The 20,879-nt window shown below is 35.5% G+C and overlaps 2 protein-coding genes and 1 non-coding gene across 4 annotated transcripts; 2 read left to right on the forward strand and 1 right to left on the reverse strand.

Moving 5' to 3' along the window:
- The first annotated feature begins 628 nt into the window (after nucleotides 1-628).
- Nucleotides 629-18,883, forward strand: LOC105324078 (ATP-dependent RNA helicase DHX58). Of its 2 annotated transcripts, XM_066069720.1 has the most exons (17): nucleotides 632-741; nucleotides 1,060-1,104; nucleotides 10,560-10,664; nucleotides 11,209-11,343; nucleotides 11,439-11,777; nucleotides 12,268-12,840; nucleotides 13,207-13,272; nucleotides 13,388-13,555; nucleotides 13,644-13,726; nucleotides 14,042-14,296; nucleotides 14,843-15,005; nucleotides 15,091-15,186; nucleotides 15,462-15,628; nucleotides 15,913-16,075; nucleotides 16,557-16,790; nucleotides 16,946-17,113; nucleotides 17,229-18,883. In XM_066069720.1, exons 3-17 carry the CDS (start codon nucleotides 10,580-10,582, stop codon nucleotides 17,861-17,863), a joined length of 3,330 nt encoding a protein of 1,109 aa, XP_065925792.1. In that variant the 5' UTR covers nucleotides 632-741; nucleotides 1,060-1,104; nucleotides 10,560-10,579; the 3' UTR covers nucleotides 17,864-18,883. The 2 variants fall into 2 exon arrangements, with proteins under 2 accessions (XP_011421435.3, XP_065925792.1); XM_011423133.4 differs by lacking the exon at nucleotides 1,060-1,104 and having other exon boundaries at nucleotides 629-741; nucleotides 10,562-10,664.
- Nucleotides 4,000-4,428, forward strand: LOC117691971 (nuclear apoptosis-inducing factor 1-like). The gene has a single exon (XM_066068895.1). It carries the CDS (start codon nucleotides 4,000-4,002, stop codon nucleotides 4,426-4,428), a length of 429 nt encoding a protein of 142 aa, XP_065924967.1.
- On the reverse strand, nucleotides 6,238-8,770 carry LOC105346121 (uncharacterized). The gene is made up of 3 exons (XR_010708740.1): nucleotides 8,642-8,770; nucleotides 6,652-7,316; nucleotides 6,238-6,497 (listed from the first exon to the last, which is right to left on the reverse strand). It is a non-coding gene; the product is annotated as an uncharacterized protein (transcript).
- Nucleotides 18,884-20,879: the final 1,996 nt, after the last annotated feature.

Consider the following 20,879-nt stretch of genomic DNA (forward strand, 5'->3'; position numbering starts at 1 on the left):
TTTATGCATATTAGTATATGCTGTTCAAAATAAATCGAGTGGCAATGGGCATTTACCAGAGGCAAGAATATACCGGTACCCCATCATGATAAAGGCGGTACTACTGCTCTCTTGCTGGCAAAATTGGATACACTTTGCCAAAGTTTTATTTGGTAGATAATTGAATGACGTAAATAAAACAATTGATGTTACGTCAAATTTCACTAAACTATGTCATTTTGCCCTGCAAAAGAGCAAAAGACTACCACAGTTACCGTAAAGAGATATATTGGCGGACATTGATAAATCAATCTTAATAGATATTTTAGAAATAGATTGACATATTTAAATATGTATAAAACATATCTATATTCAACTTCCTAGTCACAAAGTCACATAAGTTACACAACCCCCAAGACCCCCCCCCCCCCCCCCACCCCCACCAAAAAAAAATAATTTAAAATAAAAACACGACCAAAAAAAAAACAACCCCCACAAAAACCCTTAAAACAAAAAAGGTATTAAAAAACAAACAAATAACAACAAAAGTAAATAAACAAAAATTTTAAACCGCAAACAAAAGTCACAGATTTGAAAATTTCTTTTTCATTTATTGTTATGTTGACCATGTGTATATTTGACAAATGTGACCCTCCATAATTCACCAGTTTTACTTTCGATATATTTACCTGGAACAAAAGTCTACGTGTGCATGAAATTCCAATGGAATTTTGGATCCGTTCTCCATGGAAGATAATTTGTGTAAGTACATAATCATTGAGATGGGATTCCCTTTATTTATTTTTATTGAACATTACAGCAGATTATCACCAGCTCCTAAAGACAGAATTTCCAATGATGAACACAGTTTACTCATTAATTCATATGTAGAAAACTTTTATTACATGTTTTGAAAACTAATGAATAAAGTTCTTGTGTATCTTTACTCACTATATCTATGTACAGTATTTAAGATAAAAAAGAAACCGATATTTTGAATGCTAAGTAGCAACTTATTTTTAGAGGCGTGGGTTTTCCGTGTCTAATTTTATAATAGGTCGATTTTCATTCTTATTATAGATATAGACCTAGGATCAAAACATACACGTTTTATGATAATATACAGGTAAGTAGAGTAACATCTATCTATATAGAATGATAATCTGTATTGCTCCTATATCTTGACAAGTATACATTTGTAGAGATTTTTAAAAAAACCCAATGCACTCGTTAAATCTGACTGAGAAATTGTTTGTCAGCGGTTTTTACTTACAGGATATTACAGGATATGACCTCATTCACTTTAGGTCACACCAATAAAATCTCTGTCCGTCGGACTCCGCGCGCTTAAATTTACAAATGATATTATTAATAATTTCCCGCATCCAGGAAATTCTGAGCTATTATCTGTTCTATTTCCGCCCTATTTTTCGTATTTTATGTAGTTTTAATTCATAAATCAGGAACAAGTAAAACAAATATAAGCGTCCGCACAAATTTATTTATGTATAGTAACTGCCTAAAATGTCTGCCTACAAATAAAAATATTTTTTTTTAATTTAATCGCTCGCCCACTCCGGCTTTTTTTTATTTGATGTCCGACAAACAAGATATTATATTGGTGTGGCCTGATGTAAATAACGTTACCATTCTATGGAAACAAGCTTATCTTTTAAAAAAGATTGGTGAGCTAGCGCTGTAGCCATCATAAAACTTAGAAGCAGATTTCTAAACATTAGTTTAAATTTCTGAATCGATTAATTAACAATAGGAAGGCACAGTGGTGTATTAGAATTGTGCCGGGCTGGAGTGGGGTTCTGAATCTAGAGTGGGCTTCACATCGGCAATGGCATAGCTCATTGACTGTGCCTTAATCATTATGTATCTACTGTAATTTCAATTTCAAGGTGAAAATTTTCAAGAACCATTGGTGCTGTTTTAAAACAATCGTATCTTCTCGGGCCTTTCCGGCATGCTCGGAAAACATATATCCGAGGTTGTTTTCCGAGCCTTCCGGAAATTTAAGATAAAACTAGCTATTTATTATAATATATTTAGAATAACTTTGCATTATAATACCTAAGATACTGTTACTTTTTGATTTTTACAATAAACAAAAAACTTTATGTGAAGATGATAAAACGAAATTCAAATGGTACAGTTTATCTACAGTAGTAGTCCCAGAATCATCTAATGTGGAGTCGAGCATGCGTATTCCAGTGAAAAAGACTAACGTAGTTGCTAGCGCTCGAGAGCGCTAGCAATAACACAGGTGCTTGAGGATAGGATCGAACCCCCCCCCCCCCCCCAATCCACCCCCCCCCCCCAAGATTACAGACCCCCGGGACTTTATTATTATTTTTTTAATTAAATTATCCTTTTATGACATATTTCTAAATATATAAATCTAATTTATACATTCATTGCCCAAAATTACCTAAAACAAATATTTTTAAAAAATCAGACCCTCTACATATATAACGTGTATTATATGTACAGAAGGTTTGATTTTTTTCAAAAATGTTTGTTTTATGTAATTTTGGGCAATGGATGAATAAATTAGATTAGAAATATATCATAAAAGGATAATATAATAAAAAAGAAAAATAAAGTCCCGGGGGTCTATATATTGGGGCGGGGGGAGGGGGGCGGAAGGGGGGGGGGTCGATCCTGTCCTCAAGCACCTGTGGGAAATAATACGTTACATGCCTTGTCAATTTTCATTTAAAATAAAAACCCGAATTTTAACATAAATATTAACATTTCGGGTGTCTTTGTGCTAACTCTATAAATGAATCAATTTTGAATCTGAATTCAATTCTTTATTCACTCAAGACCGGTTCACTGGTATTTGAAGTTCAATATTAGTCAATACAATGGAATACAAAAAACAGACAAGGATCACATGTACAGTAGTAGTAATAAAGATAAAAGATAAAAAGTTGATCAGCACAATACAGTATAGGTTGTATAGGGTTGTTTTTAGGAAGAACAGACTGAATTTTTTAAGATAAATTTCGACAATAGTTTTAGTTTTTTAACAACATTTGCATTCATAAGCTCTTTAAATCTTATAATATTTAGGGAATCTCGTGAACAAAAACATTTTTTCTATCTTCTGCAAAATATGTACATTCTAAATACATTGTATAAAGAAATTAATTCCAAATACTATTACAATCACACATTGTACATTTTCTTAAATTTTTGGCAATGTTATTTCCATTTACTTGTTTCTATAGGAAATCAATGGTTACATGTTTGTATTTTTGTACACGTGATCCGTAAATTTTTATATGATTTAATTCAGTTTTATGAGGTGTTTGTTTTTAGACATAACCACTCCAGGGACCTTATTCACAAAGCCTCCGTAAATTCCGCAGCCGCGCTGAGTTTACGGGAGGCTTGCGGAAACTTTACGGAAAGATTACGGGTGGTTTACGGCTTATTCACAAAGCTCCCGCAAACAAAGCGAAATTTACGGAAAGTTTGCGGAAGTTTTGCGCACTCGACGGGCACCTGCATTGAAGAATTGTGAAAAGCCTTCTAGTATTTTTTTTTTTTATCTGAATTGCTGAGTATGTTGGGTTATTCATGAAAACATTCACGTGTATATGTGACCCATGAGAAATAAAGTAGTGAATGTATCGATACTAGAAATATTAAATGGTTAGTGCCTTTTCACATAAATTATATGACAAATTTATGTAATATTTTGTCAAAGTTTTACAAATGATTACACGATTTGTTTTACTAGATATTATACGGGCCGGGGGGGGGGGGGATTTATTAAGGAATATGAAAACATATTGTCATAATTTTATGTCATATTGAATACTTTGTTGTTGTTATATTATAATCAACTGATTCAAACTCCTATTTTTTTTAAACTCGAGTTTAACATACTATGATTCAAAGTTTAACAAAAGTATAAATATCATAAAATATAAAGTAATGATTTTTTAAATAAAACCTCGGTATTTTGCGTGAGGGTTCAAATTGTGACGTCATGACGTAAAAATGACGTCACTAAAACGACAACGCTGCGAGATCATGGAGGATAGAAAGAAGAAGCGATTCAGTGAGAAAGAAATTGAACTGCTTGTTCAGGGTGTTAAGGAAAGATCGGACATCATAAATTCAAAATTCAGTGATGTAATCAATAACTCGAAGAAGAAGCAAGCGTGGTTCGAAGTGATGGAGGCCGTCAACGCGGTATCTTTCTCGACAAGAACGGTTGACGAATTAAAAAAGAAATGGGACGATGTGAAGAGGGGGACAAAGAAGAGGGCATCTGCCGTACACAAAGAGCGGTGTAAGACGGGGGGCGGGAAGTTAGATATTATGCCGCTTAGTGCAATGGTAGAGGACATTGTGTCAGTAATGGGAGAGGAGCGAATCTTCGGATTCAGCTCCTATGTCGACACAATGATTCCCCTTGTAAGTTAACAACGTTCAGTTACCTCGTTTGTGTTACTTATAAGTCCATGCCTTTGGCGATGCAGTGAGATAATGAAACTTATTCTCGGCTAGAAACTGGTCACTTTCTCAACTCTCACATGTAAAAGCTTAAACAGTTTTGCAGATTTATAGTTGCTTAGAGTGTAACTGTACACATCGGGTCTAAATAGTGTTCCTTATAATAAGAATTAATGTCGTAATGATTGAATTTCCTGTATTTGCTACTAGGCTACATGTACTTTTTAAGTTTTCATATTATCGAATATTTGAATAATGCAGTTTATTATGAAACTCATTTGAGTATTTTATATTAATTTGTTTATTGCCATTGTATGTCTTATTAGGGGTATAGTTATACAGAATTGTTCTGAGGTACTCTATAAATATTATACAAAGATGACACAAGATGACTCGAACTTTTGATCTCTCGAAGTTTAATCATGATTCCATGAGGTTCGAATTATCAAGATTCACCGGGCGCCTGTAAAGTGCGAAACGAAATCGAAACGAAACGAAACGAAATCGAACGAAACGAAACGAAACCAATCGAAACGAAACGAAACCAAAAATCGAAACGAAACGAAACGGAATTTAAACAAAACTAATATCAATTTTGACTACATAAAAGTGAAAATATATTCATTGAAATAAATTTTTGAACCATAAGATATAACTACAAGTACTCCGGTATGTTTCAGACTTTTGTTTCAAATTTTTAAGCCGAATATCCGAAATTTGCAAAATTTATATAATTATGTAAATGACTGATGTACATTCCTATACCTTTTAATGTTTCTAATTTGTTTCATTGAATGATATTCAGACGTTTAGAGAGAGAGAGAGAGAGAGAGAGAGAGAGAGAGAGAGAGAGAGAGAGAGAGAGAGAGAGAGAGAGAGAGAGAGAGAGAGAGAGAGAGAGATGCCTTAAAAGTTATCAGCGACATCACATAGCAAAGTATGTATGCAAGTTTGGGAGAGAGAGAGAGAGAGAGAGAGAAAGAAAGAAAGAGAGATAGAGATATGATGATGATGATACTGAAGGGGACATTCTAACAACGATTTTCTCTCTATCGATTTGAAATATTGTAAAAATGAAACGATCGAATACAATGTGATTTAGAGCATACTGGTTGGTTACCAGTTTCTAACATAAGAATAAGAATTGTTTTAATATGTATAGCATGAATGCAAAGAGAACTAATTAAAATTCAAAGAGAGTGGTTGGATGTCGAGAAAGAGAGACTTGGCATACAGCGGGAGAGGTTATACATCGAGCGCCGGCGGTTGGAGATGGAGGAGCGGACGAGGGGTGTCTGTACCGCATACAAACAACCAGAGGAACGTCGTACCCTACAAATGGACCATGAGCTCTTCCACGGAGCATTTATGCAAATTTAAGGGATATTTTCCATAGAATATTAAGTTTTGTTATACTTTCATGTTAAATACTGAAATCTGATTGGTTAAGACGCAGTTAATAATATTTACTATTACCCTCAGCGTTAGCAACGCACTTGGCAACGGGTAACATTAAAAAATATTACATGCGCGAAAATTATGCGCGTACGGTTCGCTGTAGAATTCACGTTATTCCTATATAAAAGCAGTAAAATTTTCTTTAAAATTTTAAAAAAGACATTCAGTATAACAAAATAAATAGTGCCTGTTTGGGAGGATAACAGTTGAAATTGACACCCCTCGAAAACCATTGTCAACCTCCGCTTCGCGTCGGTTGACAATGGTTTTCTCGGGGTGTCAATTTCAACTGTTACCCTCCCAAACAGGCACTATTTATATAATATCTTCTTCAAAATGTTTTAACGCTACACTTTTGTTACCTGTATTGAATATATTAAGTTTCATTCTTGAGTCTAATGGAAAAAGATCACACATTTTTGAAATTGAATGTTATTATTTATTAGAACAAAAAAGCATAAAAGACGTACATGGTAAATGAAATACACTTCGAAAGATCTCCACGCAATTATAACTGTGTAATTGTTGTTATTTAAACTAAAACTGTTTCCATTGCATTCGATTTTAATCTTCTTAAAAATCTACAAAAGAAAGGGTTAAGGATTTTTAAATAATGAAAAAAGTATAACAAAAATATCAAATCGAGAGAGAGAGGGGGGGGGGGGGGCAGTGAATAACTAGTACGAATACAGTTATACATGCCAACATGAGAGATATTTCTTAGAATTGTTTTACCTAAAACCTATCTCTGATGATCATGGCTCTGATTTGCTGCCCACTTTGATCCTGCACGACGTTGTCCACCCTGTCATCAATATATCATGAAAAATTTACCATATTTGTGTATGCACATCCATCTGCTCTTCCACCGCCCAAATGTGTCCTCAATCCTCTGTCGGGCCTTTTTATGGGCAGCATTGAAGGCACGGTCAGCCTGCGTGTGGGGATTCCTTAACGGTGTCATCAGGTATTGCTTTAAAGGGTACGCCTGATCCCCAGGAGATGCCCAATGTAAGGTTGGCCTTCCAACCATTCTCTCAGCCTGCTATTACCCCAAATGTAGGCATCGTGTGTGCTGCCTGGCCATTGAACATTAATGTTGGTAAGTATTTTCCGGTGGTCGCACACACCCTGACGTTGATGGCATGGTATCCCTTCCAGCACACGTATGCATCTTCTCTCTCTGTTGGCGGCTTTATTGCAATTAAAGTCCCATCCACGCATCCTAAAGTGTTGGGCATGTTAAACTCTGAGGAGAAGCCTTGTTTAACCGCTAATTGGGCTGCGGGGGTGGTGGGAAACTTTATGCAATCATTGGCTGGTTGAGATAAAATTTTTGAAGTTTTCTGAATAATTCTTGAAACGGATGGTTGACTCAATCCAGAGATATCTCCGATAACCTGTTAAAGCACAATCAAAGTTTTAATTTCTTGTTATGTTACAGGACAAACAAATTAATTTGAAATAGTTGGGAAAGCTGAATAGTATTCAGTATTATCATAACATTGGAAGTCCTTTTCCCAGCAGATTATGAAGATTTACTGATTGTTTTTAGTCCATTTCTTACGGAAACTTTAGTTAATTCATAGCTCTAGAGAAACTGCAGAACTTAAAAAAATCACGGACTGCACGAAATGTACTGTCTCCAAAATTGCTCCTAACTGCCCTCTTTACATATTCTTTTTCAGGGATGAAAATCTAAACTGAATTGGATATATATATATATATATATATATATATATATATATATATATATATATATATATATATATATATATATATATATATATATATATATATATATATATATATATATACACACGTAGGTGGCCTTAATTCCTTTTTTTGCAGCTGACTGGAAATTAACAGCAAACTTTTTTTTCAAACAAGTAGGGAGATATTTAGTGGGACGTACATCTGAATTGTGTTCTATGAGCCGAATTTTACTTGAATTTTTATCCCTGTCGCAAATAAGAATTTTAGAGAGAGGACAAAATTAGGCAATCTCTCTCTCTCTCTCTCTCTCTCTCTCTCTCTCTCTCTCTCTCTCTCTCTCTCTCTCTCTCTCTCTCTCTCTCTCTCCACTTCTCCGTTTCCACTTCTCCGTTGCTAATGCCTGCATGGAAGCTGACAAATTCAACATTTTTTTTTTTCGTTTCGCAAATACTGACTCTGGGATCAGAAAATTATTTTTAATACACTAAGTAAGTTACATTCATTGTTTTTTTTTCTAGCATTGACCAAAAATGTTTCAAATGTCCTTTGTTAAATAGTAAATCTACATCTAGCCATGCGTAATCATTCTTAATTTTTAACGCTTCATACTGAGACATAATCTTTAAAAAATCCGTATTGTTGAATAAACTGTATTAATTTTTTGGCAAAATGTTTAATGTTTTTTTCCCTACACAAGTCTCTCAAATTCTATCTGTATGAATTGATGTGAAAAATAAGTCGAATGATTTTAGTAGGTTAGGATATTTTAATTTAAGATGCTCATAAGTTACCATCGAGCTACATCTTAAGATGTTCTAAGTTGATATTTGGATGTTCCTAACTTTTTTTCAAAGTCAAAGCTTAGGAACACACTTACTTCACATCTTAGGAAAGTTTCGTGAACATGCCTGTGGGTATTTTTTTAGTCCATTGGCAAAATGTTATTAGTACATGCAAGTATCTAGAAACATTACGATAAGTATTGTTCATATATATAATTTATATATACCTGCTGAAATGAGCCTGTCGCATAGTAGCGGAGCGCTGCAAATACCTGTAGTGATGCAGGGATGCTGTGAGATCTCATCGTTGGAGGCTCTAAGTCAGTTGGTAGGGTATCTATTAAATCGAGTAGGCATTCGGTACCGTCGAATCAATTCAGCGTCATCGTAGATATCTAACGGATGTGACCAATCTCGACATACCCTATCTTTTCTAATGGATACTCTGTTATTTGAGGGCTGGAACATTATCTGAAACGCCATTGCATTGAAAATGACGTCACAAATAACGTAACAGTAATAAATGACGTTAAATTAGCAAATTTTGGAAAATGAAGACATACAAATCCCATATTATCGTGAAGGAAACTCTAGACTTGTGAAATTTGAAAACTCAATGTTTTCTATATTGTTCATTAATATGTCATTTAAACGGTAAGGATTGTTTAAAGATGAGGCAGCTGGCTGTTTTTAAAATACGTCCAAATATATTAAACGTTACAATATGTTTTTTTTTTTTATATATCACATCAAAAATGCGATTGACAAAATAAAAATAAATAAATAAATAAAATACTATCAAAACAAGTGCCCCACTTCCGCAAGGTATACGGATAGTCATGACCTTCCGTAAAATAGACGCAAGTTTTACGGAGTTTTTCCGCAAAGTTAACGGGTGCGGAATTTGCGGTAGTTTCGTGAATACCAAATTTAACATTCCGGAACGTTTCCGCAACGTTTACGGGTGCGGTAACGTTACGGAGGCTTTGTGAATAAGGTCCCTGTACAACTTGATTTTGTAATATTTGCGTTAAACTGTCAATAATTGAATATTTAATTGAGAAAGTAGTATACATTAAATAAATAAAGGTTTTAAGAAATCATTTAAATGATAAATATTTTGGTGGACTGATCAAATCAATCATAAAGCCCATCGAGCTATACTGGGTTGGATCCCCCACGACCGTATTGTCATCTGATCAAACATTTTAAAGATAGTTTTTTAAAAATATTTTTTCAAATAAATAAGAAATGTCCCCTGTACATTATCTTTATTTCCCGTGTTTTTCTTCTGAGATTCACGTGACAAAAACACCCAAGCATTTCATGTGAAAAAAAAATTGACATAAATTCCAGGTTCCAGATTAAGTGCATTTGATTTGATAAACACTCTTGCATAAATAAGCATATGAAATACGTTTTCAAAATTTGACGTCAAATGTGATTCTGAAGCCATTTACATCAAAATTTCACATCAAAGTATTGCGTTTCATTTAAGGAATGAATTCAATATTTATTTGTCTTATACGATATAAAATGGTTTGGGGCAGTCTACGCTTTATAAACCTCGAAGCGGTTTATAAAAAAGCGTAAACTGTTTCAAACCATTTTATATCGTATAAAACAAATAAATATTGATTTCATTGCTTATAATTAAAATTTTTTTTCACTCTTCATTGTAGATAAAAATGGTCATTTGACCTTTAAAATGACGTAAAATTGTACAAAATTCAAACGTAACGTCAGGCGTATTGATACGTTTTATACGTTAGTCTTACTATGACGAAGGCAACATTCTTTAAACGATATAAAATAATTTTTTTGGCAATCAGAAAGCGCGTTACAACCAGAATTAAATTATTGAATAATGTAAAAACTCCTTTCTCGAAAAATTTATGTGACAAAAAAGTCCACACCGACAAACAGACAAACAGACGGTTAAGTTCCGAAGAACTTTGAAGAGGAAAAAGACTGGAACATGAATGCGAAACAGGATAAAGACGGACATAAACACAGATAAAAAAAATGAGCGCCATCGTATATCTTTATGAGCTCATTATTAGGAAGCGATTGAACTCTTTATACAGCATTTGAGTGTCGCATTTTAAAAAAAATTATGTGAGAAACATGGAACATTTTCTTTTTAGACTAAAACTTTTTAAACAATGGTGTCCCTCTACCGGCCCTTGCTGAAGGATTGTATCGGTGGAACTGACCTTCTGTCTGACCTCGGTGACGTCATAGACGAAGGTGAGTGTTCTATATTAAGGCAACATCAATTTCATAGATATAGAACCGTTTTAACAAAAGCTTGGACTTTCGGTGGGATGTTTTTATCTAGTGTGCTCATCGAAACAAGCTGTCAATTATTGACCACCTTTCTTACAATTCGCTAAGAGAACCTCATTAATATTCAAATGCTGTCAAAACCGTTGCTCTGCTGTGTGAAACTGACGCTGTTTCAGCGAAATATACATTCCTGGATGAAGTCGGATGAGTGTCAATGCGTTCAATGTATGCATATCTATTAGCCAATGGCTGGACAGTTAACTATTAGTAGACCCCGCCTTCATCAAATCGGAGTTTAGCATGTTCTGTCCAAAGTCCAAGCTCTCGTTAAAACGGTTCTAGTTCATAGAAAATATTACTTCATTTACATAGTAAAGATGCATAATTATTTCATAGATTAACAAGTTTAAGACAAGAGAATTATACAAGAAATAGTAACCCATTAATGTACCATGCCGAGTGCATTTTCAGTACTTTGATTCTGACATCTGTTGCTCGGTTACAGATGGCAGACGGGAGGTCCGGAGGGCGGGGAAAAAGGAAGGAGCCTCGGGGTCCATGCAGGTCCTACTGGGTCTGATAGACGCCAGCCCCCACCAGCATAAATGGGAAATCTTCTATAAGGCTCTGAGAAATAACGGTAATTCAATGACCTTCTCGATTAGCAAGCTCACAGCAATATGGACTCCTTGTGTGTTTTTCTAATATTAAACTAACTGCAATTACCTATTGTAGATTTTGAACACGTGATCACTGCCCTGAAATATGAAAAGATTCCCCAGACTGTACGGAAAGTGTATTCCGAACTTTTACTACAACCTGAAAACATCAAGCAATTGCATGGCCTCCTGAGCCCTGATTCGCAAAAGAAATTGGTAGAAAGAAATGTGCTATTTAATGAAGACATTGACAACATTTCATCAGAAAGAGAAAAGACCGAAAGTGACACAGCCGCCGTTTTGGTACTCTTGGACAGACTGTGGAGAAAAAACACGAAGTGGATTGAGGAGTTGTCGAACATTTTCAAATCGAAGGATGTCGTCTTCTCTCAGAAGCTTTTTCTGTACAGTACAGGTATAAAAATCACCTTTCTCATTATATATGTGAAATCAGTAATTACATCTTAGGCTTGCATGATCACTGATGAATCATTTTTATTCATGGGGGTCAATGTTCGTGGGTAGCCAAATTTGTTTTGGTTCGTGGGGACGTTATTTCATTGGTAGTGTAATCGGGATAATCATGGTAAATATTAAATAAATGAATAATAAATGACCGGAAGTGACACAGCCGCCATTTCCGGTCATTTATTATAAAAAATGTATAGGTTCGTGGAGATTTCAATTCGTGGGCAAGGGTTACCAACCACTAACATTAGTCTCCCACGAGCACTGACGATTCCAAAGTAAGTTGCAAACTTAAATCATTGGAATCGTTAATTGGAATATTAAATGAAAAACGTCTTGCATTAAATTTCTGAACACTTGTTGAGCAAAATGTGTTTATATTTACAAGACCTTTTATTTGATATCAAGGAATAAGGGCTGCAATTTTTAAATCTTAGGTGCGGAAGAAACAGAACCAAAGGAAGTTTCTAATGTTGTCAAGGAAGACAGTGGCGTCAAAATGGCGGACGTTGATAGAGACCGGAGGCAGAAAGCCAAGTCTGAACAGGAAGAGACCGAACCAAAAACATTGCTACATACTGACGCCCAACTATTGCACATGGCATCGGGAACATCCGAAAGCAATCGTGTGACTGAGACGGAAAGTAGTCCGGCCACTTTCTCCACAGACGTACATGAAAACACGAGACTCTCAGACTTACCCGAAAGAATCGGAGAAAGTCTATCCACTTTGCACACAGAACCCTGCGTGGGGGGAAGCACGCATCTCTCAGACTTACCCAAAAAGGTCGGAGAAAGTTTGTCCTCTTTGAGCTCAGAATCCTGCATGAGGGGATCTCAAGAGATCTCGATAAGTGACCCTGGAGAATATATATCTATGGAATCACCAAGGGAGGTCCATCAGAACTCAGCTCGCGAAGTAACTACAGGTGAAATTAATCAAATAGGCGAGGTTTTAGATGCTACTGTGGAGCGATCCCGGCTCCGGAACGACTCGGCGATGTATAGGGGTAAGTACCTTAATCGGAACTAACCAGCAATGTATAGGGGTAGGTACCTTAATCGGACCGTTCGGCAATTTATAGGGGTAGGTTTCTTAACCGGAAGACGGATGTACAAATACAACACTATTTTACTTACAATGGGGAGAAACATATAAAAAAAGTTATTTAAGGTTATCTTATATGACTTAACAATATCTTAATTAATTACATTTTGTCAAATTCTGAAGTTAAAAACCTTTATAATTTTTTTTTAAATTTTAAACAAGTTATTTCTATTTATGTATTTATACAGTTGTTAGTATTATTCATATCAATTAAGTCTTTTAAAAAGTTTTAAAAAACATTAAGAACTAATAATGAGTTGAATTATAGACGAAGAATCGGAAGTGTCATCGGACAAAGACGACGGTCCGCGGAGTGAAAAGGACATCAATGAAGGTTAACAGGTTTTTGTAAATAATAAAAAAATGATATCATTATTTGTCTTAAGAAAAACCCCCAACAAAAATACTTGTAATTTATGTCAAAATAACTGTTTCATATTTTTTTAAAGCCACTGAGAAGGAAACCTTTCCTACACTGACAATGAGGAACTACCAGTTAGAGTTAGCGGAAATAGCTTTGAGTGGTCGGAACACCATAATCTGCGCAGAAACCGGAACCGGAAAAACATACGTGGCGCTCTACCTCACACAGCAACATCTTGCAAGCAAAAATGACGGTAGATTTGTGCCATTTATAAAAAGTTACATCAAATTATGAAAATGTACATATTGAAATATTAAATTTAATCTATTATGAATTTTTAGCCTGTGTTGTTTTCTTGGCTCGAACAAACGCCTTGGTTGAACAACAGTACGAGAAGTTTAGTAAGTTCCTATACAAATATAAGGTAAGTTACAAATACTGGTATAAATACTTATTTTATTAATAAAGAATTAAGCTAATTTTTTTTTAAAACTCATCTTAAGAGAATATTTTTCAAAGGAATCAACAACTGATGAAGAAAAAAATAATTTTAAACGACTCGTCCTTTTAAAAAAGATCCGAATTTTCCCAAACCTATTTAAAAATGAAAAGGGGTGCCGTTAGGGGATATGTATCACTTATTTGTAGTACTTTTATGATGCTTGTTTCATATATTTACGGTTTCCTTCAAACCATAACAAACCATTTATTGAAGACAACTGTTTTTTTCTTGTGTAAGGTTTATCATTTAAAAACGGACAAAACCGCGGCAATGGGAAGGAAGCTAGCAATGGCGAAAGAGAACCACCAGGTTTTCTTCATGACTCCCCAAATTCTGTTGAACAACATAAACAGCAAACAGGTCTCTCTACAGGAAGTGTCCCTCCTGATTCTGGATGAATGCCATCACACGCGCAAGCGCGAGCCGTACAACAACGTAATGAAGCAGTACCTTCACCTGAAGAGGGACAGCAAGAACATCTCTCTTCCTCAGGTTGGAGCGCCAAATCTTTTGTCATATTTGTTATAAGAATATGCTAAGTATTCAAATATTATATCTGTTAAATATATGCAAGCGATCTACAGTGTAGAAGCAAGTATATTCTGTTTTACTCTACCGTCCGTCGTTAAGTGAGATCAGATTGAAGTTTTAATTATCTAACTATAGTTTTCACTTTAACGGATTATGTATTTGAGATCCTCCGCGTTATCCTTATTTTGTTAGTTTTATCGGCATTTATATAGACAATAAACAAATAAATGAAACAAATCAATATGCAAATTTTCTTCTCACTTTAAATTTCATTTGAAAGCAATCGAAACGAAACAAAAAAAATTATCAAACAAAAGTACATAATTGTAATTGTGATAAGAAAATAGCAGCTTTGTGGTAAAAAAAATCAATCTATGTACAGTTGTGTTAACGACAAGTAGATATTTTTTGATTGCGGACAAATAATTACAAACATTTCTTTTCACCACTTGTCAAAACGACGATTTCAATTGCACCTATCTATCTAATTGGTGATTTTATTAATAGGTTCTTGGACTAACTGCTACAATAGGGGTGGGTAAATCCAGTACCCTGGACGGAGCCGTGTCACACATCCTAAGCGTGTGTGCAAGTTTAGACGTATTAGACATTTCAATGGTCAAGAACAACAAAGAGGAATTAGAAAGTCACGTGGCAATACCAAAACGAGGCAAGTTAAACTGAAATTAACTTTTTGTGTCAACAATTTCCAACTGCATATTGCTTTGAATTATAATATTGCTTTTTTATCATAGAAACCAAGAAATTGATGGAAAAGGAGAAAGACTTACCCAAACAAATCATTTTGGAAAAAATGGAGTTGATTGAAAAATATGTTGCGAAAACTGAAGGTAACAATGAATTCAAATAAAGTAAAGACAAACTTGCTGACAAGTACCTGAGGTAAACTGATTGAAAGTAAAGAGTTTTATCCATAAGAATCATTTAGACAAATGAAGATCATTGAAATCTACATGACATTGAAGAAAATAGAGCTTACCAGATCAGATGTAAACTTGCACGTACTTGATAATGATTTGACTATGTAATTATTTTATATTATTAATACATTCAGATTAAATTTCCAAAAATAATAAGTATTTTTTTTTCCATTTTACGTCCTCAGTCGTCAATCAGCCGAAACTAAAGAAACAATGGGACAAAAAACCAAAGAAAAGAGATGGTAAACAATATCAGAAGTGGACCATTCATCTGAGAAATAGAGTGATCTGTAAACTGAAAACCGAGCCTAAACTCCTGAGACAGTTACACGCAGCTCTCACACATCTGTCGGTATGCATCGTGTTCAAAACAATTCATATTACGATGTTCTAATTGTCATCCATAAAAATACGTTCATTTAAAAATTAAATACTGCAAGCTAGTGATGACCACTGTGTGTCCCTTAAAACTCTTTAGATCGATAAATCATTTAGGACTATGGGCAATCTCTAGTTGAATGAGAAATGCATTTTTAAGGGTGAGGGTCAATTAAGAGAAGGATATTGTTTAATGTAAGTACATATAATTATGCATTATTGATGGACTACAAACCAATGATCACGTGATCTCTGTAGACCTATAACGAGGCTCTTGCTGTCAACTACTTGATGAACAGCACCCACGTGGCAGAATTCCTGAAGCAGAAGTTGGCAGATGATATAAAACAGCATAAGGTGATACTGAAGGAGAAGGCGTCTTTTAATGACGCTGAAGATAAACTTTTGCGATATCACGAAGGTAGGTACCATAAGATATATTACAGATGAAACCTCTTACAAACTTATGATATGTGCAAGACTCATGAAAACAAAGATAAATACTATCACTTTTTTTTATTTTACCTTTCAATAGTTTTTCCTTTTATTAAACCTGCTTTTCTTTAAACAAAGTTTATTGAGAAATTGTGTCCTTGCGAAACGAAACTTATAATTCTGATAATAATTTCAGAACATTTCTAGTGTTATTAGGATAATTATGGAAATGTTTCTAATTTGTTTATACACAACTAAGCACAACAAAGAGAATTATTCTGTATACAAACACACATGTGTTTACTGACTTTTCTGACAATAGCAAGTTTATTGCCCTCTCGACATCACTTACGGTATTGTCACTGACTGGGTCTTAGAAAATAGTTGGTATCTCGGCAGATACTAGTAACAAACTTGTCCCCAAAACGAGTATACAGGTATCATCAGACCTGTGTTCTTCTTGTCAGAGGTTCGTCAGCAATTGGAATTATTGAGAGACGTCACCAATGACCATCTAAAGACTTTGAGGGATATCCTAGTGGAGCTTCGGACTGACCTTGGCGATGACGTCAAGGGCATGATCTTCGTGGAGACCAGAGCCACTGCCTTTGCTCTCGCAAAATACATCACCGAAGAATTACAAATGATGGGATACAGGGCAGCGCCATTCACCGGAAGTAAATCAAGTGACAGCAGTGAAGGTGTTTCAATTTTTCGTCACCGATTTTTGATTATCGCTAGAAGCTCTTCCTCCTTTATGAAAGAAATGTCATGTTGTAAATTTTGAATTTACCGGGTGGCAGTAAATACAAAATTTACAACATGACAGAAATACTAAAAGTTTTGATTTTTATAGGTATGCTAGAGGAAGAAAAGACCGATACTCTGAAGAAATACAGGAAAGGGGAAATCAATCTATTGGTGGCGACCTCTGTCGGCAGTGAGGGGATTGATGTCCCAGACAGTAACTTCATCATCACCTACAACTACACCGGAAACGAGGCCGACATCATGCAAATGAGTGGTGCGTAATTAAAAAGCAATAATAACAAATGTACAATTCGTTTCCAAAGTATCTGAAATCTTAAAGCAAACTATTATAAAGCATTGTTGATTGTTAGAGTGTTGATATTTTTCAGGACGTGCAAGACGACAGGGCTCCACAGTGACTCACATCTCTGACCAGACGATACAGCGCCGAGAGGAGACCAGTCTACAGAAAGCCCTGCTGATGGCGCGTGCATTTGATCGCCTGGGTGATATGAAGGAGGATGACCGACACAGGAAGATCCGGGAGCAGCAGACGACAATAAAGGACACAGAAATCGGGTCCTTCTTCCTGGAAAATTTAGTAACAAAAGAAGCCATGTCATTCGCCATTATCTGCTGGAAATGTCAGGCGTTTGCAGTACATGGCGATGACGTCAGAATTTACACCGGTCAACACCGGATTGTACTGGATCCAGACTTTCTGGACCGCTGTGTGCTGGAGGACTTGGACGAGACGTCGAGGTTCAAGAAGCGGATTATCCGTTGTAAGGAATGTAAAACAAAATGGGGGACCACGTTTGGGGTGGATGAGTTTGAAGTTCCTGTCCTAAAGGTGAAAGCCTTTCTGTTCGTCCCTGGGTACACCGGAGGAGATTTGTCGGAGTGGAAGGAACGCAAGCGCTTCAAGACCTGGGGGAGAGTGGAGTTCGCCATTGCAAACATCGGCAAAATCAAGCTGATTGAGAATCTCAACAACAGGAAAAATGACGTCATCACTACTTAAGATGAGAGGTGTTTATACCCTCTGATGTCAGACACACCTTGCCTACCCTGTCAGAGACACAAATGTAATGGAAAAGTTTCAAGTACTGGTTTTATCTTCTGTTTCTTGTATCGTTATGGACGCAATATTGTTTCATAACCTTTCGTTCTACGTCCACTTTTCTTTTCTTTTTTCATCCATGGGGATCGTACGCAGCACAGTGTGAGCTTTTATCCGAATGAAATGCACGTATTATTTTCTATTAATAAAACTGGAAAATGACTGATCGTCGATTTATGTTTATCTAATCATACAGAATGTACAACGTCAAATCTGTTAAAGGAGAGGGCTCAAATAGGCATATTGCCTGCTGCCCAATCCTATTATGTAATATTTATTACATAATAAAATATTGTTAGAATAAATTAAACAACGTCAAATCTGTAAGCAAAATATTTCCTGTTTCACTACACTCAAAGGACTACTGCTATAGTCTGTCCAAGATATCCTTTTCGGTCATTTTTGACTTATTAGCGAGCGCAGCTCGCGCGCCGGCGCGAAGCGAGCTCTACCGGCAAGGCGTGTGTGAATAGAAAATTCGGACTATTTGCACATTCATGCAACGGATTTTTTTGGCGTCAGTAAATCGGACCAGTAATGCCTTTTTTTAGTCGTCCCAGTAGTTCCCTGTAATTATGGTTTCCCATTTCACACTCTCACGAGAGCAAGATGAAACACTATGTACATGCATTGTAAATATACTGCTGACACAACGCAAATTCCATTACATAAGACTAACGGAGTTATCGTCCTTTCGAGTGACGTCACAATGGATTTCTTGCACATTGATCCGACAGAATTTTTCGGCGTCAGTAAATTTCGACCCACAATGCAATTCCTCAATGTCGGACGATCTCACTAGACTGGATACCATCTCGCGAGAATCAAAGTAAAACTTTTGAGAAACAGATAAATTATGTAATTTCAAGAACATAATGCTTTTAAGTAAACAAAACAGTATATTTCGCGTAGTTTTTTTTTCAGGTTGTGTTCAAAGAGACAGACGACACTTGACCTACGTAAACTTTGACGTCACAATAAGGGGAAATTACTCTAAGTAGTTATTGTAAATCTGCTGAAATATAAATACCAAAACTTGCAAAGTTAACGAATGGGGACATTTCTTCAAAGAAAGGAACAGCTGTAACTTGCTCTCATTTGGATGAATGCTCATATTTATTTTATTCACTATATTTACGGTAATTTCAAGGAATGTTTTTTTAAAAGGGGGCGTGGCAACATCATTAAAAAATTCTTCGCAAGCAAAAAGAAAAAGATATTCTCAAAATCAGGAAAAGTCTAATGCGGGTGAAGAATTGGGAGTGCGTAGTATGCCTTTAGCTATTTAGCTGCTCAATAGTGTCTTTATTTTCACTTCCATTCATTACATGCCCCCGGGGGATCCATTTTCCTTATATGATCAGCAAATTTTTTTTATACGTAAATTTGATTTTTTTAAACGGGAGTGGGGGGACTCTGTGATAAGTCATTTTTTTATGTAAGTCTAAGAAAATGTCTGCTGCAAGAAAAGAGGAAATAAACTGTAATGTACATTATGTTAAAATCTTTATTATTCAACAACATTGTATCCGAGATAAATTCTATATATAAATACATAACAAAATCTTTTGAATTATTAATAATGAAAAATTACTGGAAAAATAGGCATGTTTATTTTATTCTGCATTCAAATTCATTTATTTACTTTACGTCGCTACTTTTATTTTTATTGTTTTATCATAATTCATTATTTTATCACATGCTGCGCTCGCCCCAACGGTCGCACCGTAATACATATTATAGCGATAATATACACAGCTGTCAAAAACGATATTAGGAATAAGGAATCATTCTTTTAGTATTATGAGGTGATAATTTCGGTCGGGGCGTGATCAAAACCAATAAAGCCCGAAGGGCTTTATGATAGATTTAATCACACCCCGACCGAAATTATCATCTCATAATATTCAAAGAATGATTCCTTATTACTTATATTTATATAATTTTAAGCCATCGTACGATTATTTATTTAAATATTAATAAGCAAACCCCGCTGGCGCCTCGATTTGGCGTCATTTGTATTATGGGTTATATAGTACAAAATTGATACGTAGTGTTATCACAGGCAAAGACACTGGAAAATGTAAATATAAAAGGATAAAATTTAAAGATTTCTTCATTACATTGATACGTCATCTCTTAGCGCGGTCTGTAGCTCCCGGTCTGAAAAAATTCTGATGGACGACCTGGGAGCTACAGTGCCACCCATTGATAAAATTGTGTATTTATTGCGCAGAAAAACGTGCGTTAGTTTTGGGTATTCAAGCTTAAAAATTCGAGTCTATTATTTTAATGTAGTAGTATAGATAGATAAATTCTTGCCCAATTTGAAGATTTATTCTGTTTAACAGTTATATCAAAAATGATTTTAAAAAACCCCACATAGATATGGCAAATATCATGATCGCATTCTTTGAAAAAGCACACACTCGGGGGTTATCTTTCTTGGTACCTGGACGGTTATCCTGTAGAACAACAAACAACGGTTTGGACGCGGTTAGGTCTAAGTCACGTTTACATCTAACTAGTGAAACAGAAACAGTTTACCACTCAATGGAACGATCATTTATATAATAAAGATTTTGTATACTTTTAACTTACATGTAAAAATGTCTTGCTAAAGAAAACGATGCTGCTCCTCTTAAGTTCAAACCTTGTGCATTAAAGTTATTTGTTAAAATGAAGTCTAATCTACAAGAATGCCATAAATGCATTGTTCGTTATTTAAAGTAATAATTAAGATGACATTTGATAATCTGTTTCTGAGCGCTGCTCTACGCACGTAGGCCGCTAGTTGTTAATGCTGCCCTCCAGGCGGAAGTTGGTGGTGATTGTGCGGAAAATGCATCGACCCGGAAGCTGTGTAGATCTGTACTTCCGGTTCTGCTCCGTTCCGTTCCGGGCGTACTCTCAGGGA

Source organism: Magallana gigas, chromosome 8 (genome assembly GCF_963853765.1).
Source record: "Magallana gigas chromosome 8, xbMagGiga1.1, whole genome shotgun sequence".
In the NCBI taxonomy this organism is placed as follows: Eukaryota; Metazoa; Mollusca; class Bivalvia; order Ostreida; family Ostreidae; genus Magallana; species Magallana gigas.